The following is a 24,822-nucleotide window of genomic DNA, read 5'->3' on the forward strand; positions in this document are numbered from 1 at the left end:
CTCAGACTGCGAGCTCCCAGAGGACAGGAAGGAAGTCCTGAGGACTGTTCTGAACACCGAGAGACCCCTAACATAGCTTGCAGGGGGGCAGGGGCTCACCAAGGTTTGTAAAGGACACGTAGCCACGACACATACCTGGTAGGAGACAGCACCAGCAAAGGCTTGGAACTATGGATCTGCGCGGAGGAGACAGGTGTGGCTGGAGAAAATGGTCTGAGCCCTGACCTGGCAGATGAGGAGCCCTGTTTACACACAGATGGAGGAGACTAGGTTTTGTTCAGAGTGCTGCGGCTTTTTCCTTGGCTCTCTGAATCCTCATGCTGGCCAACAAGGGAGGGGGTTATTTGCACAGCTGGAAAAATGGAGAAACTGAGGCATAAAGCATTCCAGCACTTGCTCAAGTGTCACAGCAGTAGGGCTGAGACTGCAGTGCATCAGAGCTCTTTTCCTGGCGTCAGGCTTTGTCCCAGGGAGAATTGGGGACAGTCTCAGAGGTTCTAAAGAGCATGGATGAGGAAGGGAGCTGCTCCTGAGAGGCAGCGACCAGTGGGTTGGGGGCACAGTCAAGGGCTGGGAGAGAACTGGGCCAGTTATTGAGTGCTTAAACTCGGGCCAGCTGTCCAGCCTCACCGAAGCAGGTATGGGAAGCCAGTAGGCAGTGTGATCAGGTGTGCATTTGAAAGCTCTTGGGTGAGCGCAGAAGGTACTGGAAGGACAGTGATGGAGGCAGGAACTACACATGGCAGTAGTAATAACCAGTAGTAATAACCAGCCTTACAGCCTCTTAACGCATTATCACATTTAATCCTCATGAGAGCCCCGTAGGGACAATACTGCCTGCCATCATGTTCCTTTTGCAGAGAAGTGAAGGGACTTGCTTAAAGCCATCCACTGTGGCAGGATGTCCATACTTCCCACTTTGCCCAGGACAGTCTCAGGTGACACCTACTGTCCCAGCATAATTAATAGCACTACCTTTCACTTTCAAAGGTGACCTGGTTAGACAATAAATTACATGTCACTCTAGTCAGAGGGTCCTCGGAGCAGCTGGCAAAGAAAGCAGTTGGTGTGATATCAGAGGCCCTGAAACCAAATCCTGGCCATTGGCTTCCCAGCCATTGTGTGACTGAGGGCAAGCTGCTTGGCCTCTCTGACCCTCAAGTTGCTTGTCTATAAAATGGGTATAATTCCAGTAAGGATATTTGCTACTCATGGATATTTACTACTTATTGTGAGTCGCAGAGAGATGGCTAAGAAAGTGGTCTTACTGGAAATGGTTACAATCTGCCACATACTTGCTCCATCTTCTTAACTCTAGGCCGGGGGGGGGTGGGCAAGGGAACTTCTTATTATGTGTTAGACACTTTGTCTCCACTAGCTCACTGTTAGGAAACCTGTGAATCAGGAATTCTTTGCCCCATTTCACAGATGAGTAAATGGAGGCTGAGAAGAGCTCTCTCTACTTATTCAAAGTCTCTCCAGATAGGAGTACCCCTCCATGTAGGCTGCATTCCTGTTCCTGGCTCACTCCTGATTTAAGTATGGAACTCAGTTTTTCCCTCTGGAAAATGGGAGAAAGGGAGGGGTCTAGGCATCCCTGTGAAGGATGCAGGGATGGGCAGTCCCCATTTCCCTTGGTTTTCTTCTCCCTCAATTTCCTGTGGTCCCTTTTCCCTGTCAAGAGGCTGTGTGCAGTAGCGCAGGGGTTAACTCTGGCAGAACTGTAATCACCGTGCAGAATGCAGAACAAATGCTTGCCAGCTGGGGCCTGGGGGCTGCTAGGTGGGACTGGCTGCCTGGAGCTCAGGAACCCCCATCTTCTTGCCTGTCCTAGAGGAACCAGGCCCCTTGGGCCATATAATCACAGAGCTCAGCTGCTCCCTCAACTCACCCCTGCAGGTTGGGTGGGCTGAGGCATGGGGCTTATTATGGGAAGGAGGAAGTTTCTGGGCAGGGAGTCTTCTACGATGGAGCTAGGGCAAAGGGGGCAAGGCACAGCTAGAGAGGGGCACTTTCCCCTTGGGGACTCAGAAATGCCAATGGCTGCCCACCAGGCTCCAGTGAAGTTCGGAGTGGGAGCCTTGAGCTGAGTAAGCTGGCTACCAGCCCCCAGCTCAGCCCTCCCTAGGGCACAGGCATCATTTCCATCCCAAAGTCTGGCTGGGCTTTTGCTCAGTTTATACATCTGCTCACTGACCTATTGATTGGTCTGCCCAGTCCTCTATCTCTTGAGTGTCCACTGGTCCATCTATACACAGATGCAATTGTCAATCTATCCATCTACCCACGCCCCACCCATCCATTTACCCACATACTCACCCACCCATCCATTCACCTAACCACTTACACACCCCTCAGTTGACCCACTACCTATACCCCTGCCCATTCATCCATCTACCCTCCCTCCCACCCATCCATCCCCTGACATGCCCATGCACCCTTCCACCCCCATCCATTGACCTACCTATATATCCACCCACCAACTCCATGCATCCGTTGATCCACTGCCCACACCCGCACCCATCTCCCACCCACTTGTCCCTCCACAATTCTCCCACTCATTTCCTGTCTATCCTGTGACGCTCATGTCGACTCATACCTGGCCTCTGCTGACTAACGTGGGTCTTTGCGTACGTCCTCATCTTTCTCACATGCAGAAACCTCGCTCACCTTCCTCAGTGGGACTCCCTTGGGCAAAACATCCTGGAAGTCTGCTTTGAAATGTCACCTCCTCCCGGAGGTCCTCCTTCAGAGCGGGCCTCTCCCCTGCACCTGGTCCATCCTCCATATTGGCATCTGTTGCCCCTGTGAGATCTTCAACAAGACAGTGATATCTGTGTTCCTGGCACATTTGGGGAATGAATGGTCATGGCCAGCATAGGAAGGGGGTCCTTGACCTCCAACTGTACTACAACCACCATAAGGGCAGGTGCCCTCCACCTGGGACCCACTCCAGGGACACACTTCATAGGCTGGACTCCTGGCAGGGGCTCAGACACACCTGGGCATTGCAGGCGGAAGGGGCAGTGTTGGGTTTTCTAAGAGGTTTGTGCTATGGACGAGTTCCCCAGCTAGGGGAGACAGGCAATGGGCCAAGGGGGCTACGGCCCATGCTCCCACTTCTATGACCCAGCATGCATTTCTAGTCAGACAAACCTGAGTTCAAATCCCAGCTTTGCCTCTTACTAGCAGAGTGACCTTGGACAAACCACTGCCTTGCCTGGGCCACATTTGAATCATCTGTGATGAGCTATGAAGTTCACTGCCTGACCCATGACAAAGGAAGGGTAGCTATTATTATTGCTATTGTTATAATTTTCCTTTCCCCAGGAGGTGATTGCATCTTAAGTAAGGAGGTGATTTCACGTTAAGTAAGTGCCTGCTGTGGGCCAGGGCAAGGCTAGGAACCTTGTGAGGAGGCAGCGGTGAGAAAGAAATGGTGAGAAAGAAATGCCGTCCCTGCTCTCTGGAGTCATAGCCTGGAGGGGAAGACAAAGGCCAGGATATTGATCAGGATAAAGGACCAAAACAGTAGTAGAAGGGGCCGGGAGGCAGAGGACTGCCTGAGGAGGTCCAGGGGGGCTTACTGGAGGAGGTGGCATTTGAGGTGGGCCTCGTGTCTTGGGGTAAGATTGCCAATAGGTAGAGCAGAGGAGAAAGCAGGCCTCAGGAGTCGATGAGCTGGGAGGGGCCCAGCAGAGGGGAGAGAGGCCTTGAACACACTGCTAAGGGCGGAGGGGCGTGGGAGGGCCCTCTGTGACGTGGGCTAGGCTGGGCACTGCCTTGCCCCCTGTGACGGCTGCCCTTAGGTGTCACAGACCCTGGGCCTTGGGATCCTTGGGGGTTCCCATTTCATTAGCAGAGGCCAGGCAGCAGTCTGGCCCAAGATTCCCCCCACCGCCCACCCCCCGCTGACTTTGGAAGAGGAATGTGCTGTGAGGGAGCCAGGGGATAGAGACCCTCCTGGAAGGAACCTTAATCCTCTAGTTCCTTCCTCAGGCCCCAGAGCCCCAAGAGCCAACACTTGGTGGGGAGTTTCAGGGCCTCAGAGGGCATCTGGGGACACTGAGGCCCAGAGAGGGTAGGACTTGGAGAGCGAGACTGCAGTGGAGCTGGGAGTCCTCAGCTACCATACACCCCACAGCTGCCTTCAGTGTGGGGGAACATCTGTTGAGTGCCTACTGTGTGCCAGCTCCCAGACTCACAGGAAGAAACAGAAGGCTCACAGATAGTTAAGGCTCAGACGGAGCATAGACTTGGCATGGCTTCCAGGAAGGCTACCTGAAGGAGGTGGGATGAGGCTTTACATAGACTGTGCAAACCAGAAGGTGTGACAGCCAGGCTGGGTACACGAAGTGTGTGTGTCTGGCACAAGTACGTGCACCATGGGGAGTTAGCCAGAGTGATGAATGAGATGCTGGCAGTCAGGGCCCTGCCTGGGGCTGGCGGGTGGCCTGGGGGCTGGGTGATGGCAGATTAGTCGCTGGCTGTCCCGCTGGCTGTCCCGCCCTGCTGTTGCTGGAGGTGCTGCCTGGGTGTGAGTGGGTTCTTCGGAGCAGTAAGGTCAGGATGGGAGTTAATCCCCAGGGTATTTTGGAGGGCGTGGCCTCGAGGCCCACTGGGAGAGCAGGGCTCCAGAGGCAGGCAGCTGTCAGGGCAGGAAACGCCTCTGGAATTCCTGGCTCTGGGAAAAGGGCCGGCAGGCTTGTGGAAGAGTTTTCTCAGCCTGAGCCTTCCAGGCCGACTCAACTCTGGATCTCTCACTGCTCCACAGGGAAATGGGGGTGGAGAAGAAGGGCCCCCACCCCTCCAGGCTCCCTTTCTCCTGGAGAACAGGACAAGAAGTCGGAGGGGGGCTGAGGAAGGATGTGGGGTCAGTTCCTTCAGCTCCACCCTAAGGACAGGCAGATGGATAGATGGAGGGGGAGTGGGGGTCTGAGGCCCCTGTAGCTGCAGGGGGTGGGGAGGGACAGCAGAAGGGTCAGGGCCAGGTGACCCTGTCATCCCAGGGGTGATGGGGCTAGGTTGTCCAGAGCTGGGCCTGGTGTCCAGGAGCCTGGATGGAAGGGCAGTTGGGAGGATCCTCCGGGAGACTTTTGTTCTCAATGTGTGTGTGTGTGAGGGGCAGTGTGTGGAGAGAGGAGGGGTGGCGGGGTGGGGGGGCAGGAAAAGTGTTTGACGAGCAGAAACAATGGTCTATTCTCTGTTGTCCAGCCTGGGTTGAGAGATAGGCCTGTGGGCTGGAGGCCAGCCCTGTTTTGCCCTGATCATCTCCAGCGTGGCCTCCTCAGCCAACGGGGCCCTTGAGGCTTCACGTGGCCCTGCCTGGGTGGGGTGGGGGCTCCTTCCTCCCCCTGACTAGGGGTTCATTCCTGGACATGTGGGTCTGTATTCTTCTCACAAAAGCTACCCACTTCAGCTGATGAAGGGTTTTCACGTGCATGACTCCTTTGTGGACGCAGAAACAGAGGAGGGAAAGCAGCTTGCTTGTGGCACCTGGCTGTTCCTTGCAGAGCTGGGAATCGATCCCCGTGCTCCTGGCTGAGTCCTGGGTTCCCGCACTGACACTCCACCCCCACTACTTCTTAGCTCCTGGTTTCCTCCTCCCTTTTTTGGGCTGATGATAAGAGGATGCTTATCAGAAGTGAGGGGGGGCTAATGTTTAATATTCGGCACCTCCTAAGTGCCTGATAAGAGCTTGAGCTCTCACCTGGGTGCTTTACTTGCGTTTGCTCTAGTAATGCTCCCAACACTATCGTGCAGAAGAAACCAAGGCTAAGGCGGTAAAGTGACTTCCTCAGCTTCTCACAGCTTGGAAGTGGTCCCCCTGGATTCCAGCCCAGGTCTGTGGCATCCACAGTGTCTTGCTGCCTCGAGGGCTAAGGATCGGAGACCACGAAGGGGCCATGATCTCAGTCTCAGGATGTGGGAAGGACCTCACGAGTTGCACACACATCCTCCTGAGGCTAGAATTGCTTAGAAGCATCCCTGACTGATGAGTGTTGCCTCTACTTACTGCTCTTTGTAATGGGGAGCCCACTCCAAGAGGACAGCCCTGCCAGTCAAGATTTTCTCCCTGAAATGGAGCAGAAATCAACTCCTTATAACCTCTGCTCACTGCTCCTCCTTCCACCTGCCAGGGCTGCACACAGATGCCCCCGGCTGTTCTCCCTTTCCAAATATCTATCTAGGAGTCAGAAGAGCTAGTTCCCACTAGTCCCAGCTATGGATCGTGGGCAAGTTCCTTGGTCTCCCTGTGCCTCAGTTTTCTCATCTGTAAAATGGGAATGATGATACCTGTGATCAAAGAGATAGCTTGGGAAGGAGCGCCACAAACCCAGGCTGGGGTTGTGTCATAGTTATTATAGATGCTCAGGCTCCTTGTACTTCTCTGAACTGTTTCATGAACTTAACTGTCATATCACAGCAAGTACTCACTAAGCACCTACTTGGCACCTGGCAACAGGGCACAGTTATTGCCTTTGGACTCAGGAATTTGCGCTCCAGCTCACAGAGAGGAGACACAAAAACTCTGAGCACATCCTCATGGGTAAGTAGAGGGTGTGAGGAAACCAGCCCAGAGAGGTGAAGTGACCCATCTGAGGTCTCACAGCATCTTTCCACAGGGTGATTGACCAATTGATGCTCACTAGGCCATTCCCCTGTCAGACTTGCAGGGGTTAATTGGGGTGACTGGTGCCCAGACAAGCAGAAGGAAGGGGCTCATGGAGAGAGAGAGGTGGGGAGGGGGTAGGCCCCTCTAGGTCTCTGACTCCACCTCTGTGGGCAGCTTGAGCCCCTGCCAGCCTCTTGTTGACTCAGCCGGCCTCTCTTTTGCCAAGGCCTGCTGGCCAGAGTGTCCATGGGGAGGGTCAGGCCACATTCTTCTGGTTGGAGCCTGGAGGGTGGCTGGCACCTCCTGGTGGAGTCTGTGTGCTGGTTTGTGGGTGCTGGGAGAGATGCTGGGAAATGTTTTTGGGGATCAAAGCAGGGGAACCAAAGGGCCATGGCAGGGTGAATGTATTAGCTTGGGAACTGGGAACTGGCTCAACTTTCCCATTAATGAACGAGGTGATCTCAGCAAGCTACCACTACCTCCCATGCTCATCCCGCCTCAGTTTCCCGATCCATCAAATGGACACAATAATATAAGCCCAGTCTGCCCTGCCTCATAGCTGTTGGGAGGATCAAAGGAGAAAACGGGTTGGGCCGGACTGAACACCCTTTGTAGTTCAAGGGCCTCCACACATTGACTGGCCAGCCAGCCTGGTGTTCTCTAGGTGAAGTATGTGAAGGGGAAGGGATGCAGGAGCAGCTCTCAGCTGTGGCATGAGTCTGCCCACCATCCCTGCCTCTTCCCCAGGCTCGGCACAGTGACAGGAACAATAATAACACCATCTTCCAGGTGCACAGTGCTTCCGAGTTTACAAAGCCCTTCTATACCCGTTATCTCAGGTCACCCTGTCACCTCCTGCCTCAGGGCCTTTGCACTGCTATTCCTTCTGCCCAGCACATTTCACCCCCACATGTGTGAAAGGCTGCCTCCTTCTCAGCTCAAGTGCCACTTCCTCAGAAGCCTACCAGCCCACCCACCTAAATTAACCCCCCCAGCACCCTCCCTTCCACACCGACTGTCTTGACTTTGTTTATATGGCAGAACCGTCTGCCCCCAGGACTTTAAGCTCCATGAGGGAGGGACCATGACTGCCTTATTCATTGCAATGTCTGGAGATGGATGACAGCCCTCCAAGGTAGCTATTATTGTCCCATCTTATAGGGAGGAGCCTGAGGCTCAGAGAAGCCAAATGACTTGCCCAAGGCCACACAGCCAGGAAGGAATGGAGCCAGCTGGGTGCTCTTTCCAGAGCTGCCCCACAACTTCACTGTCTGTATCCTCTGTAGGACCCACCTGTCACCCTCACAACGTCAGGTCCTTGCCTCCGTATTTATACACCCTAGGTGCTGTGCACATATCTGATGGAAGGTGGGGAGACAAAGATTCACTTTACAAAAGAATATGCCACTGGATTTAACATACAGAGTTCGGTTGCTACACCTTGGGCCAGTGTGGCGGCACCCCAGGGGCCTCCTTGCGCTGCTCAGGAAGGCTGGCTGGCTTAGTAGCCCTCCTAGAATTGCTTCGGCAGCTGCCGGGTGGCCGGATGCCCCACCCCCACCGCCTCTGGGCCTTGAGCCCAGGCCGAAGGCGGATCTGTGGCTGGCACTGCTCCTTTGGTTTGGGGTGGGAACACCACAGGGATTTTAAAAATAAAGGGCCTTGAGACAGTGGCCTGGCCCAGCCGGCCATGGGGCGGGGTGGGGGCCAGACAGGGACAATGGGATGCTGAGGCTTGGGAGCTGTCCACCCACAGGGAGCAGCCAGACCAGGGGAGTCCCATTCTCCCTGCTCCCCAATAGTGTTGCTCTTCCAAGAACATTCCCTCCCCACCTTTCTTAAACATAGGTCTCAAATATTTACTGAGCACCTACTATGTGCTAGTCTTCAATGACTACAGGGTGGGAACATCCAGCCTCTTTCCCTGAACTGCGCTGCTCTCCCCAAAGCAGCCCCTTTCCTCCTTACCCAATCTCAGGCCAGATTATTTATTGAGTGCCTACTATGCGCCAGGCTTGTTCTGGCCTTTCTCCTTTCGGCCTCTCTGCACTTATACTCTCTTAGGCCTCTCCCCCATCTCAGGCCATTCCTATCTCCCTCTCTCTCCTCTGGCCCAGCTAACAGGAAGCAGCCGGAGAGGTCAAGGGCCGCAGGGCCTCCAGAGCTCAGCATCTGTACACACAGGGGCCTGTCTGCAGGGGGAGGGGGGGACTTCCTGTTTATGAGACTCACAAGGACCCCTGGGGCGGTGCCTTGGACAGCTCTCCCAGCAGCCCCTCTAGTCTAGACCTCAATCCTTCCCAGAGAGGCCCCCACATATCCCTACAGGCCCCAAGCAGCTAGCTCAGACCCAGGCCACTGCCCTCCTCCTACGGTGGGGAGGGCAAGAAGGGAGGAGGAGTGAGGAGTCTTTGGAATGGCTAGGAATGTGGGAGTCGAATGTCGAATGTCCGCAGGAAGCATCCATGGCTCCAGGGCCCAGCCCCCCCAAGTCTGGGCACCCTGCCCTGCTTTGATGGGGGAGGGGCTGAGGGAGCTGGGAAGGAGGAGGCCAGACCCCATCCTGCCCCACTGGGGCCACAGAGCTTCAGTTCGAGCTTGACCAGGCTCTGGCAGCCTCAGTCTCATCTCTGGGGAGGGGTGGTAGGCCAGCATCTAACTCTTTCAGCCTTGTTTCTGCACAGTTTCCCTTTGGCCTCCGCCCCTCACTGACTCCATGCCTCACTCAGACCAAGGTGTCACTTCACACCTCAGAGAATCTCTCCAAGTTCAAAGCCCCAGCTGGGTGGGGCGGGGTGGGGTGGGGTGCTGCAGCCGGAGGGGTGGCACTGGCCAAAGGTGTCCCTGGGTAAGCAAACAGCCCTTTCCTCCTCCCTCTCCAGGCAGCCCTGGCCAATCTGTCCAGTTGCCCAACAAATATTGACCAAAGGCCTGAGGGTCAAGGCCAGCTGGAAGAGGCCAGGAAGAGGGAGACCCGCCCTCTCTTGCTCTATCTAACACAGAAGGAGGGGATACCTGTCTTTTGTCTCCTCTCCATACCCACACCACTCAGCTCAGAGTATCTGCAGACAGATCCTTAGGATACAATATCGTCAGTGCTTGAGGCAATCATCCCCTAGAGGGCAGTGGTAGTGAGGAGCCAGCTAATACAGAGGAAGCAGTCACGGAGGGCTTCCTGGAGGAGGCCACCCTCTCAACATGGAAGCCTACAATCAGTGAAGATGTTCCAGCCTCAGGAAACACGGTCAAAGCCATGGCATTTCCAGAGAACTGCTAGCGACATGATGGTGCTGGAGAAAGGCACAGGTGAGGGAGTGAGAGATTTGTGGGAGTGGAGGAATGGGGATGGAGGTTGGGGATGAGATCATTTGTCCTCAAAGCCTGCATGGCTCTGGAGTGCCCTCTTTTGCCCTGCGCCAGGAGGCAGAGGGGAGTCAGTTAAAGGAACTACCATGATTCGGTGTGGCTGTGTGGACATGGGGAGAGAAAGGGCCTGGGGACTGGGACAGGGGCTCTGGCCTCTAGCTTTGCAAAACTGCCCAGACTGCAGGCTTTCCAGCTCCTGAGAGGCCTGCTCCGGGCTGGAGCATCTGAGTACTTCCCCAAGACTCTGGGGCTGCTTGCACAGGCCATCCTATAGTGGTGAATCGAATCCTGGCTCTGCCAAGTTCCAGCTATGTGACCTTGGGCAAGTTATTAACTTCCCTGGCCTGTTTCCACCTATAAAATGGGGCTAAAGACAGGACCTGCTTACGAGGGTTGTTGTGGATGGAATTACTTTAGCAAAGCACCTGGCACTCGTGAGTACTTACTCCAGTGAGCAAGTATTATTAGTAATTGGGGGAAAAAAAAAGTTGGTTTTCCCCCAAGGACATGCTGACAGGTGGGTGGAAGGTGTGTTACCAGAAGAGTCTTCAAAAAAAAGCTACTGGGATTCCCAGACTTGCCTCATCCAAGGGACCCCCTGGACTCTTGTTAAAAATATCAGCTTCCCACCCCCACACTCTGTCCTGGCAGGTCTGGGTGGGGGTGGGACAGGCTTCAGGACTTATAAGGAAGCTCCAGGCCTGAGCCTTCTAGAGACAGGTGTGGGGAACATTCCTCTCTGATGACAACAAGGATTCACTCCAAATGCTTCCTCCTTGGGAAACAATTCCTTCAAAATACCCTTCTAAAAAGCTGTTCTTTATTGAGCATGTGCTGCCTGCTCTAAGCTCTTTCTGTATTAACCCCTAGGATTCTTACAACAATCTTATGACGTGTAGGTACTTAGAATTTCTCTCATCTTACTGATGGGGAAACAGTTCTACAGAAGCTAAGAAGCTTGCCCAAGGTCTCAATAACCCTGTGACCTGTCAGGAGTCAACTTGGTATTTGAACCTGGCGTCAACTTGGTATTTGAACCTGGACATGGGGCCCTTAACCATGAGGTTGTAATTTTCTCACCTGCCTCTAGCCCCTGGGACACTGGATAAGATGCCTCAGGTGGCTTGGAGTAGGAGCTGGAAATTCATACGTATCACTCTTTGTCCTTAAGGTTGTGACTCTTGAATCAAGAAATGGCCAATGGCCGGTCGTGCTTTAAACCCTCTTGGGAGGCAGAAAGCCGATTCAATTTCCTGTGTCCAACTTACTTCCTACAGGTGGTCTCCTGTAGTTTCTGCTCCCTGAGCTGGTTTCCCTGCCTCTAAAATGGGGACGCGGCACCTCCCTTGGTGTCGTCAGTGAGTTGCTGAGACCAGGATTTGGGAACTGTTCTGATTGCAGGTTCTTTGGGACATAGGAGTGGCAGGGGTTGGGGGTGGGGAGGGAGGACAGTCTAGGAGTTGCTCAAACTCACCTGTATCCACGGCTAGGCCCTTTTCCAGCTAGTGTCACAGAGACTCCAGAGGCTGGGACGGTCACACAGTGATGGTAAAGTTGGGGATGGCAGGAGTAAGGGAGTTTGATGGGGAGCTGGCTTCTCCCTTCCAGCCTTATACCCTAACACGCCCTGGCTGGTGGCTGCTAGTGATTCACCAGCTTTAAGCCCGAGTTTCGTCTGAAATCAGGAAACGGGACACTAGAGAGCCTGGGGCATTTTCTGGAGAGCCCAGCGCCCTCCCAGAAACCCGGGGGAGGGGCTACGAGGGGGGAGAGTGGAAGGGAGAAGGCGAAAGGTCTGGCTCCAGAAAATTTGCATCATTCATTATTATCTTTGAGGAGGATTAGAAATCCCCAGGACCTAACAGCCCTGGAAACCATTCACTCATTCATTGAACCCCTTACATGTGTCAGTCGCCATAGACCTAGAGAAGTAAAGTGAAGTTTTCCAGGAGCTTCCTGGTGGGGAGACCACTATGTAATCATGTTTATAAAATTCAGAATCTATGGAGAAGAGATCGATTAAGTTGGGGTTGCAGCACGGATAAGGGGAGGTTTCAACTGTTGAGTTCCACAGTTCTGAGACCCCTCCCTACCAGGAGGAATGACAATGCAGGCGGGGTTCAGATCCTCGTGCCACTTCTGAAGGGCTCTTCTCCCTTCTAGGCCTGATTTTCCCACCTGTGAACTGGACACAGGCGTGGTACCTTTCTCCTGGGAGTCTTAATTCAAAGGGTTAACACACGTAAAGCACTTAGAACAGCACCTGGTGTGTAGTCAGCCTGGTGACATTTTAGCTGTTGTCACTTCAATGGTGGGAGCTGCAGGGGGGCTGCCTGGCAGACAGGGAGAGGGCATTCAGGTGAAGGGCACTGCCTACACAAAGGCCCAGAGTGGGCAGCACATGGGGGTGTTGGATCTCGGTGGGGTGCAGGGAGAGGTGGGAAGGGGCATTTGAAATACTGTCACTCCTTTTGGACTTTCTCCTCAGGGCACAGGGAGCTATGGAAGGCTTGTGAGCAGGCGTCACATGAGAGATCTGAGTACCGAGTGGAAAGACTGGGGCAGGGAGACCAGTGAAGAGATGGCACAGGGGTCCTGGTGAGATAGTGAGGCCTGAACTGGGGCATGGAGAGGCCAGGAGATGAGGACTAGTGGGGGGACACTTAGCTGAACCGACAGTGATGAGATGGTGATTGAGTAGGCACAGTGGCTGAGGTGAATGAAGGCATCCAGGCATGCTGGGAGCCATTGATTCAGAAGATGCTAATACTATACTTAAAAGAGGCTGTTTAAGACGGGCCTTCAAGCGTGTATAGGAGTTGTCCAGGGCACCCATGAGCAGAGGGCAACCCAGGCAGAGGGCCACCAAAAGCAAACGTTTAGGGGTGTGGAAGAGTCTGTGTTTGGAAAAGCAGTGGGTATGGTGAAGTTTGGGGTTGGGGAGGAAATAAAGGGGTCAGGAATTGGGGGGCCTTGGGTGCAATCCTGTAGGTTACTGGGGGTGGGAGTCAGCAGGCTGAGCAGCAGGAAGAGAATTTAAACATCTGTGTTAGTTTCCTGTGGCTGCTGTAACGAATTGCCACAAACTGGGTGGTTTAAAACAACAGAAATTTATACTCTCACCGTTCTGGAGGCCAGAAGTCTGCCATCAAGAGGTCAGCAGGGCTGCACTCAGTCTTGAGGTTGTAGGGGAAGATCCTTCCTTGTCTCTTCCAGCTTCTGGTGGTTCCCGGTTTTCCTCGGCTGTCGCTGCATCACTCCGGTTTGGTTTGCCTGTTTCCACATGGCCTTCTCAGTGTCAGTGATAAGGACACTTGTCATTGGATTTAGGGCCCACCAGGGATAATCCAGGATGGGTTATCTCAAGATCTGTATTTTAATTACATCTGCAAAGACTTTTTCCAAAGCAGGTCATATTTACAGGTTCCAGATGGACCTATCTTTTCTGGGCCACCAGTCAACACGCTACAAGATCCTAAATTCTAATCCCAAACTCTAATCCCAGATGGAGAGCATTTCGCCTTCCCAGTCCTTCTGGGCCTCCCAGACCGTCCAGTCCTGCCACCTTGAGCAGGGACTCCAGGGCTCCGAGGTGTGTGCACCTGTGTGCAGAAGTAGCTCCCTCCCGTCCCCGCGACCTGCGGGGAACGAGCGCCACCGTGCGTCCATCTCGGAGCGGTGCGGACGGAGGCTCCAGCCGAGTCCCTGACCATCGCTTCTGCTCCTCACGGCCTCAGCATGAAGTGGGGGTTATTACCCCCATTTTTTTCAGACGAGGAAACCCCGCTCAGAGAGACTGTGACATGCCAAAGTCACACAACCTTCCACTCCCTTCTGACTCTGAATCCGCCAGCAAAAATCAAACACATGCAGGGCGATGGGGCGGGACCTGCAGACACCCGTGGGCAGCGCGACTACTCGGGGGTCTGTTTCTCGCTCTGTGAAGGGGGCGGGGTGTACACGAGCCCGCCAGGGGGACCCCTTCCCGTTCTCGGGCTCGGAGAGAAACTCGAAGAACCCAGAGCTCAGCCTTTCGCTCAGCCCCGTGGACCGCGCAGCTTCCGAGTCCTTTCAAACATTGGTTGTTTTTGAATTGTTTAGGTGTTTGTTTTTCTCTTAAACGTTTTCATATGTGTGCACTATTTGGTAATTAAAAAAATATATATTTACTGGGTAAGAACTTTAGGCGGGCCTCCAGTTCCTCTCTGTAAGGCCATAAACTGATGGCAATTTCTCCCACCTTCTTCTAGGGATGAGGTATACAAATACACATCTATACATGTATAATCACCACTACTACCCTCATTTTTAAAAAAACAGAAGGTGGCATGCAATATACATTTCTGCATTTGCTTTTGTCACTTAATGACGTTTTTGCATTGAATCCATATGATTACATATAACTTATTTGGGGAGTACAATTTTCTATTGAAACATACCGGAGGTGCCAAAAAATGTATACACATTTTAAGAGATGTTATCTATGCTCAAGCAGTAGTTCGCGGTAATCAGAAGTGTCTGGACGCTGATGGGAACCACTTTGAGCACCTTTTGTAACTGCAGAAGTCAAACGTGACCTGTATTCATCTTTTGTTATCGGTATATATTGAGTATTACATTTAATATAGTTTTTTTCTTTCTTAAGATGTGTATACATTTTTTGGCACCCTCTGTATATACACACAAAAATCCTAAGTGCATACAGAGTGAACACAGCATGTAGCTAGCACTCAGACAAAGACATAGAACCCAACCAGCCCCTCATGAGCCCCTTGTGCCCCCTTCTAACTCCCCACAAAGGGAACCATTTTGATATGGATCTGTTTTTGTTCTCTATGGAATCATGTCCTCTTCTCTGTGCAGCTTCTTTCACTCAACATTACGTCTGTGGGATCCATTCGTGTTGTTGCCTGTAATTGCATAGCATTTATTCGCATTGCTGTGTAGTACTCCAGTGTCTGAGTATACCAGACTTTATTTTATCCATTCTACTATTAATGGACGTTTGGGTTGTTTCCAGGTTTTGCCTATTACAAATAGTGTTGCTATGAACGTTCTAGTGCAGTATGTATCTTTTGGTGAAGATGTGTATACATTGCTGTTGGGCATAGTCCATAGAAATAGACTTGCTGGGTCAAAGGTCTGTGTATGTTCTGTTTCAGCAGAAGCTGCCAAAACATCTTCCAAAGTGATGGTAACAATTGACATTCCCACCTGTAAATTCTTATTACTCTACATCTCACCCACATGTGGTATTGTCTGCTTTTTTTACGTTAGCCATTCTGGCAGGTGTATAGTGCTATTGCATTGTGATTTTAATTTGTATTTCCCTGATTACTTATGAAGCTGAGCACCTTTTCACATGTTTATTGGCCATTTTGGGTATTCTCATTTATCTGTAAGTCTTTTGCTCATTTTTCTATTGGGGTGTCTCCTTTTTTCATGTTGATTTATAGTTCTTTATAGATTCCAAGTAGTTTTTTGCGTATATGTTGCAGATATCCTCTCCCACTTTGTGGGTTGTCTTTGAATTTTTCTAAATGTACTTTTTTGTTGTTGTTGAACATAGTTCTTAATTTTAATATAGTCCAATGTATCTTTTTTATTTAGTGGTTAGTACTTTTGTTTTTGGTTTAAGAAAACTTTGTCTGTTCCAAGGTCATGAAGACATTCTTTGGTGCTTTCTTCTAAGGCAGGGGTGTCCAAACTTCTTTCAACGTTTTTTACCAAGGGCCATATGCGGTAAAATACACAAACAGCCGGGCCACTCACTTGAGGTGAAGTATGTATTGCCTCACCTGGTTTATTTAAGTAAACTAAGTATATTTTTGGAATTTTCTGTGGGCCAATTAACAATGGATTGCAGGCCGCAGTTTTGACACCCCTGTTCTAAGGCTTTATTGTTTTAACCTTTCACATTTGGGTCTGGAATTTATTTCTGTTTATGGTGTGAGGTAGGGATTGTGGTAGGCTGAAAACGGACTCTGAAAAGATGGGCATATCCTAATCCCCGGAGCCTGTGAATGTTACCTTATGTGGTGAAGTATTTGTAGATGTGATTAAGTTAAGGATATTGAGATGGGGAGATTATCCTGGATTTTCTAGTTGGGTCCTAAATAGAACCACATGTGTCCTTATAAAAGGGAGGCAGAAAGAGATTTTACACTCACATACACACTCACCCACCCCCACCCCCATCCTCACACGGAAGCCATATGAAGATGGAACAGAGAGAGATAAGAGATTTGAAGGTGCTGGCCTTGGCAATTAGATTGATACAGTCATTAATCAAGGAATGCCGGCAGCTCCAGAAGCTGGAAGAAGCAATAAACGGATTCTCCTATAGGGCCTCCAGCGGGAGCTTGGCCTTGCTAACACTTTGATTTTGGCCCAGTGATACTGATTTGGGACTTTTGGCCTCCAGAACTGTAAAGGTATGAAGTTCTATTGTTTTAAGCCCCAAGTTTGTGTTAATTATTATTATTTTTTTACTGCAGCACAGGAAGCTATGACAGGGGTCAAGAAACATTAATCCCCCCAATAGTCTATCCAGTTGACCCAGCACCATTTACATAAAAGATCGTCCTTCTCCCACTGCACTGCAGTGTCACTTTGTCACAGATCAGGTGTGGGTTTGTTTCTGGACTCTATTCTATTCCATTAGTCTGTTTTTCTATTCTTGTACCAACACCACACTGTTTAAATTCCAGTACTTATAATAGTTCTTGATATCGGGTACAGTAAGTTCTCTAGTTTCGTTCTTTATTTTTGTATTTTATATAGATGGCTTTTCCTTTGCATCTCCATATAAATTTTAGGATCAGCTTATTAATTTCAGGGAAAAACCTTTTGGGAGTTTGAATGGGACTGCGTTGAATCTGTAACGTAATTAGAGAAGACTTGATATGCTTATAATATTGTCTTCTAGTCCATGAAAATGATATATTCCTCAATTTATTTAGATCTTACTTAATTTCACACGATAATGTTATTAAAAATTTTAAATTAAGATATAATTCACATACGATAAAATTCACTCCTTTAAAAGTGTACAATCTAGTGGTTTTTTAGTATATTTACAAAATTGTACAATCATCACCACTAATTCCAGAATATTTTTATCATCCCAAAAAGAAACCCCGTACCCATTAGCTGTCTTTCCCTGCTCCCCACTCCCTCCAGCCCCTGGCAACCACCAATCTACTTTCTGTGTCTATGGATTTACATATGCTGGACTTTCCATATAAATGAAAGCATACAATATATGTCCTTTTGTGTCTGGCTTCTTCCACTTAGCATAGTGTTTTCAGTTTTCACCCATGTTGTAGCATGTATCAAAACTCCATTTCTTTTTATAGCTGAATAATAGTTCATTGTGTGGATATACACGTTTTGTTCATCCATGTATCTGTTGATGGACATTTGGGTTGTTTCCACTTTGGGGCTTTTACGAATAATGCTGCTATGAACATCATGTGTAAGCTTTTGTGTGGGCATATATTTTCAATTCTCTTGGTTATTTTATACTTAGGAGTGAAATTGCTGGGTCATGTGGCAACTTTATATTTAACTTCTTGAAAAACTGCTAAACTGTTTTCCAAAGCTGCTGCACCATTTTTCTTTCCCACCAGCAATGTGAGAGAGTTCTCATTTCTCCACATCCTGGCCAACACTTATTGTTTGTCACGCTGATTATAACCATCCTAGTGGGTGTGAAATCGGATCTCATTGTGGTTTTTATTTGCATTTTCCCAATGACTACTATACAATAATACTTTGTAGTTTTCAGTTAGAGGACTTGCACACCTTTTAATTTACTTGATACTCTTATAGATGGTTTCATTTTTTTAAAATAGATTTTGTGTGTGTGTGAGCAGTTTTAGGTTCACAACAAAATTGAGTGGAAAGTACAGAAGTTCCCCTGTATCTCCTGCTTCCACACATACCCAGCTTCCCCCACTGTCAACATCCCGTTGTTTCAGTCAATGAAACTACATTCAGTCAATGAAACCCCAAGTCCATAGTTTACAGTAGGGTTCACGCTTGGTGGTGTACATTCTATGGGTTTGGACAAATGTGCAATGACATGTACCTACCATTATGATACCACACAGAATAGTCTCACTGCCCTAAAGTCCTCTCTGTTCATCCTGTTCATCCTGTCCTTCGTCCATCCCCTGGCAATCACCGATCTTTATACCATCTCCATAGTTTTGCCTTTTCCAGAATGTCATATAGTTGGAATCATACAATATGTAGCCTTTTCAGATTGGCTTCTTTGGTTCTTCCATGGTTTGATAGCTCATTTTTTTTGGCGCTGAATAACATTCCATTGTCTGGATGCAGCATAGTTTATTTATCCATTCACTTACTGAAGGACTTCTTTGTGGTCCCATGTTTTGGCAATTATGAATAAAGCTGCTGTAAACATCCCTGTGCAGGGTTTTGTGTGGACTTAAGTTTTCAACTCATATGGGTAAATGCTAAGGAGTGTGATTGCTGGATCATATGGTAAGGTATGCTTACTTTTTTTTTTCTTTTATAGATTTTATTGGGGAAGGGGAGCAGGACTTTATTGGGGAACAGTGTGTACTTCCAGGACTTTTCCAAGTCAAGTTGTTGTCCTTTCAATCTTAGTTGTGGAGGGCGCAGCTCAGCTCCAGGTCCAGTTGCCGTTGCTAGTTGCAGGGGGCGCTGCCCACCATCCCTTGCAGGAGTTGAACCGGCAACCTTGTGGTTGAGAGGATGCGCTCCAACCAACTGAGCCATCCGGGAGGCAGCTCAGCTCAAGGTGCTGTGTTCAATCTTAGTTGCAGGGGGCAGAGCCCACCATCCCTTGCGGGACTCGAGGAATTGAACTGGCAACCTTGTGGTTGAGAGCCCACTGGCCCATGTGGGAATCGAACCGGCAGCCTTCGGAGTTAGGAGCATGAAGCTCTAACCACCTGAGCCACGGGGCTGGCCCAGGTATGCTTACTTTTGTAAGAAACTGCCGAATTGTCTTCCAAAGTGTCTGCACCATTTTTCATTCCCACCATTAATGGATGAGCATTACTGTTGCTCCACATCCTCGCCAGGATTTGGTGCTGTCGGTGTTTTGGATTTTGACCATTCTCTAAAAGGTACTATGAGTTGTTTGAATTTGCAATTCTCTAATGACATATGATGTTGAGCATCTTTTTAAATGTTTATTTGCCATCTGTACATCGCATTTGGAGGTATCTGTTCAGATCTTTTGCTCCTTTTTTTAGACAGGTTGTTAATTTTCTTATCGTTGAGTTTTAAAGTTTTGTATATTTTGAATAACAGTCCTTTATTGGGTATATCTTTTGAAATATTTTCTCCCAGTCTTTGGGTTGTCTGCTCATTTTCCTGACATTATCTTTTGCAGAGCACAAGTTTTAAATTTTAATGAAGTGTCCAGGTTATCAATTATTTCTTTCATGGATTGTGCCTTTGGTATTGTATCTAAAAAGTCATCACCAAACCCAAGGTCATCTAGATTTTCTCCTATGTTATCTTCTAGGAGTTTAATGGTTTTAGTTTTAAAATGTTGTTTCATATTTGTGGCCAGTGAATAGAAATATAGTTGATTTTGTATATTGATCCTATCTCTAGTGACTTTGCTAAATTCACATAAATTTATTCAGAGATGTGTTTTAAAATCACCTACCATGGCTATAAATTTGTGCGTTGCTCCTGTTATTTCCATTAAGTTTTGCTTGTATTTTGAAACTCTTCTATTGGGTACATACAGATTTGGGGTTATGATATCTTCCTGCTTGAAATGTCCCTTTTATTTCTAGAATCTTCCTTCTTAAAGTCTGCTTGGTAACATTGAGACAGCTACAGTAGAGTTTTTGGGTGTTGTTGGTGTAGTATATCTCTTCTATCCTTTCGTTTTCAACCTTTCTGTGTTCTTATATTTAAATGATGTCTCTTATAAGCAGCTTATAGTTGGGTTTGTTATTTTTATCTAGTCTGACAATCTTTTTTTTCTTTTTAAAGATTTTATTGGGGAAGGGGAACAGGACTTTATTGGGGAACACTGTGTACTTCCAGGCCTTTTTTTTTTTTTCCAAGTCAAGTTGTTGTCCTTTCAATCTCAGTTGTGGAAGGGCACGTTCAGCTTCAAGTTGTTGTTCTTTCAGTCTTAGTTGTGGAGGGTGCAGCTCAGCTCCAGGTCCAGTTGCTGTTGCTAGTTGCAGGGGGCACAGCCCACCACCCCTTGGGGGAGTCGAACCGGCAACCTTGTGGTTGAGAGGATGCGCTCCAACCAACTGAGCCATCCGGGAGGCAGCTCAGTTCAAGGTGTCGTGTTCAACCTTAGTTGCAGGGGGCGCTGCCCACCATCCCTTGCGGGACTCGAGGAATCGAACCGGCAACCTTGTGGTTGAGAGCCCACTGGCCCATGTGGGAATCGGACCAGCAGCCTTCGAAGTTAGGAGCATGGAGCTCTAACCACCTGAGCCACCGGGCCGGCCCCTAGTCTGACAATCTTATCTTTCACTTGGAATATTTGAAGTAATTAAAAAAACACACTACATCCAATTTAATCAGCAGGAATTGAGTATTTGAAGTAAAACATGAATCAGCTGTTTTACACATTCCCCTACTTCCCCTCCAACCTACTTTCCAGTTACTATTGTTTATATTATTTTTGCTTTGTTGGAGTTTATGACATTTAAATTATGTTTTTTTCACCGTAACATCTTCACTTGTTTAGTTTTAATTCTCTGTTGAAGTGGATTTGATGCTCACCTCAGTCCTTTCCCCCCAGCTTCTCCATTTCTTTTTTTTTAATTTTTTAATTTTTTTATTAAATTTATTGGGGTGACAATTGTTAGCAAAATTACATAGATTTCAGGTGTACAATTCTGTATTACATCATCTATAAATCCCATTGTGTGTTCATCACCCAGAGTCAGTTCTCCTTCCATCACCATATATTCGATCCCCCTTACCCTCATCTCCCACCCCCCAGCTTCTCCATTTCTGAGTTCATTTATTTAGAGTCGTTTCTTAGTTGGCTGCTTGTCATTGTCAAGTTGTCTTTCAAGAGGGGCTCATATGAGCTTTATGTTATTACTTTTAACAATACGAAATCACCACCATAAAGACACAAACATATAAAATAAAGCAAAACCAAATAAAACCATACCAAGATGCTCTTGTGGGCTCCGCATAGTACATAGTATTTGTTTTCATTTCAGCTCTCCTTTGATCTTAGAAATGGTGGCTCTTAGTGAGATTTCATTCAAAACAGTGGTGGTTTCCACTTCACCTCCAGGAGACTGGCTAAAATTACACTGACCACATCAAGTGCTGGTGAGGATGTGGAACTCACACCCACTACCACCGGTGGGAGTGTAAGATGGTACAAATGTCTGGCAAGGCTGTGTGTCAGATCTGCTGAGGCTGAATATATGAAGGACTGACAATTAAGTTTGCGAACTCATCCTAGAAAAAGTGCTACATACCTCATTGCTGAATATCACTATGGTCACCTTCGAAGTCCTCCCCTTGGGAAGCTATGCACCGACACCAGCACCTAGTCCACCCTTCAAAGCAGTTTTGGAACTCTTTTTCTGGAATGGCCATCAGAGCTATCGTCGTATTACCCTTCATGTCCTGAATGTCATCAAAATGTCTTCCTTTCAGTGTTTCCTTTATCTTCAGGTAAAGAAAGAAGTCACTGGGGGCCAGAGCAGGTGAGTAGGGAGGGTGTTCCAATACAGTTATTTGTTTACTGGCTATAAACTCCCTTTCAGTGAGTGTGAGCTGAAAAGTGTGAGCTCCCAACAGTGCCGTGTGAGCTGGTGCATTGTTGTGATGCAAGAGCTCCTTCGGGACCATTTTTGCACATACCTTTCTCATGACAAGATACTCAGTTAAGATTTTCCGACTGTTTCTCTATCGATGCTTTACTTGGTCTGCTATGCTTCTCACGGTCAGCTGATGATCTTGACGCACAATTCGATGAATTTTGCAATGTTTTCATCAATTCTGCTTGTTACTGGCCGCCCTGACCTCTCTTCATCAGCGATGTGTTCTCTCCCCTCAGAAAAACATTTAATCCATGTACACTGCCGTTTTCTTCATGGCATTATTCCCATAAACTTGGACTAACATGTCCCTAATTTCACTTCCACTTTTGCCAAGTTTAACAAGAAATTTCATGTGTATTCGTTGCTCTAATTCAAGCTCAGACATTCTCATGACGGTACAAAAAAACATGCAACAACAATGAATGCTACTCAGCAAGACACCGCCACATGTTGACACGAACACAGCTGTGAGACACTGATATACCAAGCTTATGAAACCTTCCCGAGCTGTTTGTACAGGGCTGCCAATGTAAGGGCACGGTGGCAAGTTTGCAAACTTAATTGTCAGACCTTCGTATGCTGACCCTATGACCGAGCAAGCTCAACCTTGGGGACGAATCCAACCCAAAGGGGTATTATATATATTTATCAGAAGATGTGCACGTGACTGTTCATCGCTCCCAAACAGGAACTACCCAAATGCCCATTAAACACAATGGAATACTATTCAGTAACGAGAATGGACAATCTACAAAGACATGTGGAAGAATCTCACTGACATGTGGTGAATGGAAGACTCCAAAGACAGAAGAGCGCACACGGTATGATTCCATTTATGTGAAGAACAAAACCAGGTGACGCTAATCTATGTCGATAGAGGACAGAAGAGCGGCTGCCTCTGGAGGAGGTCCTGACCGGATGCTGGAAGCATCCCGTGTCTTGACCTGGGTGGTGGTCACTTGGGTGTATGTATACATAAGTGAAAATCCATTGAGCTCCCACGGAAGATCTGTGCACCTTACTGTGTTTTAAACCTCAGCAAAACATTTAAAAATCTTTAAGAAAAGGTTTGAGGCATAAGGTCACCTCCACCCAGCACTTGGAGACTGAATCTGACGACACAGGCAGAGCATGCTCTCTGGTTGACACCTTGATCCAGCCTCAGTCACCTGCTGTGACAGAAAAAACTTTCTAAAAATGTCTGACATAGTATTTTCCACTCCACACATGCGCATCCAGAACTTTGCCAGGCCTCCATCAAGAGGTGCAGTCTGTGCCCTGTCATCCTCTTCTCCCCAACCTGGGTGAGCTTGTGGCTGCTTCTGACCAGTAGAGTATGACAGAGGTGACACTGGCTGACTTCCAAGGCCAGGTCATAAGTGCGATGGCTTCCTCTGGCTCTCTTTTGACATGTGCCTTTGAAACCAGCATGTAGGAAGCTGGCTGCCCTGATGACACCATGCTGTAGAGACCACGCAGTGAGACCACAGAAGGATAGAGACAGGTGCCTGAGGAACCCCAGCTGTCCAGCCTCAAGCTGCCCTTTGAGCTCTGCTGACTAATGTCACGTGAGCTTAGGCGAGCCGCCCAAGTGCAGATTCAAGAGTTAAATGAATAGTTGTTTTATGCCACTGTGTTCTGAGATGATCGATATGCACCAATAGATAACTGGAACACTTGGTAACTTTTCCCCAGGGCTTCCCCCAGGCCCTCTCTATTCCAGTCATGCCAGCTGCACCTGCGTCCACTCTGTTCCCTAAGGCAGTAATGGGCTCCCTTGTTTGTGATGCAGGAATCTGCCCCACCTCCTCCAAGAAGGCTTCCTGTTTGCAGTGTTGGGCAGTGATTAAAAGCAAGTTAATAGTGGGAGATGGTGATAATGGGGGATGCCCTGCATGTTCAGGGGCAGGAGTTACATGGGAAATCTCTGTACTTTCCGTTCAATTTTGTTGTGAACCTAAAACTGCTCTAAAATAAAAAGTTTACTAAAAAACAAAAAGGCAAGCTGATTCCAAAACTAGACCAAGTCTGGGTTCAAATCCCAGATCTCTTACTTCCCAGCTCGATGTCTTCAGGCAAGTTACTTAACTCACAGCCTCAGTCTCCTCATCTGTAAAATGGGGTCGTAATAGTGGCTACTTCCCAGGTCTGTTAAGGGGATTAATCTATGGAAAGCACTCAGAATGACCCCAGCTCACAATAAGTACTCAGCCATATTGGCAACTATTATTATTGCCCCAGACCCTGGGGTCCTGTCATCTCTGAGCTCTGGGAGCTAACTGAGTGTGTAAGATGCATTGGAAACCTAATTCATTCGTTCTTATTCTTTCGTTCATTTGTTCTACCCATATCTCTGGGATGCCACCTGTGTACTAGGCACTGGGCTAGGCTCTCGGGGTGCAGCAATGAAGGAGGTGGGCACCATCTTTGCCCTCGGGGGCTTACATTTTATTGGGGATGGAAGCAAACAAATACATCAAAGAGTTGACAGAGTTTCATGGGCGCTTCAAAGGACAAAAATAGGAGGTGGAGACAGAAAAATAGTTGGAGGACAGCGTAACCGCTCTGGGGAGGGGACATCTCTGAGCAGAGACTAGAAGGGGATAGAGGAGCCAGTCTCATGAAAAGCGGAGGGCAAAGCATTCCAGACAAAGGGTGTGGAGCTAGTACTGAGGTCCCTATGGGGTCCAAGTGTTCTGGGACTTCGGCAGGATGAGTGAGGAGGGAGGAGGCTGGGAGGGTGGCAGAATCTGCTAGAGTCACGGGTCTTCGCAGCAGATAGAGCCCTGGCGAATTGCAACAGCCAACACTATACTGGACACCTACCATGGGCAGGGCACTTTATGTGTATGATTTCATTTCATCCTCACAACAGCCCTATCCCACAGGTACTAGTATCCTCCTCATTTTACAGATAGGGAGACTGAGGCACTGAGAGGTGACTTTGAATGCAGGCAGTCTGGCTCCAGAGCCTGTGCCAGACTGCAGGTTCATTTCGTTTAGGCCACGCCC

At 48.8% G+C, this 24,822-nt stretch overlaps 1 protein-coding gene across 6 annotated transcripts in view; it reads left to right on the forward strand.

Annotated features, from left to right (window-relative positions):
- The first annotated feature begins 9,715 nt into the window (after positions 1-9,715).
- The window catches only part of CARD10 (caspase recruitment domain family member 10), a 46,800-nt gene continuing 31,693 nt past the window's right edge, over positions 9,716-24,822 (forward strand). For 4 of the 6 annotated variants that reach the window (XM_074326367.2, XM_019752993.3, XM_074326369.2 and 1 more), the window contains exon 1: positions 9,717-9,922. In XM_074326367.2, coding sequence (XP_074182468.1) covers positions 9,838-9,922 — 85 coding nt within the window. In that variant the 5' untranslated portion in view covers positions 9,717-9,837. Of the gene's footprint in view, positions 9,923-24,822 lie in introns of all 6 variants that reach the window. The other 2 variants (XM_074326370.2, XM_019752997.3) reach the window with 2 other exon arrangements.

The sequence above is a fragment of the Rhinolophus sinicus genome, chromosome 1, assembly GCF_057876585.1.
Source record: "Rhinolophus sinicus isolate RSI-liver-muscle chromosome 1, RSI-T2T, whole genome shotgun sequence".
Classification (NCBI taxonomy): domain Eukaryota; kingdom Metazoa; phylum Chordata; class Mammalia; order Chiroptera; family Rhinolophidae; genus Rhinolophus; species Rhinolophus sinicus.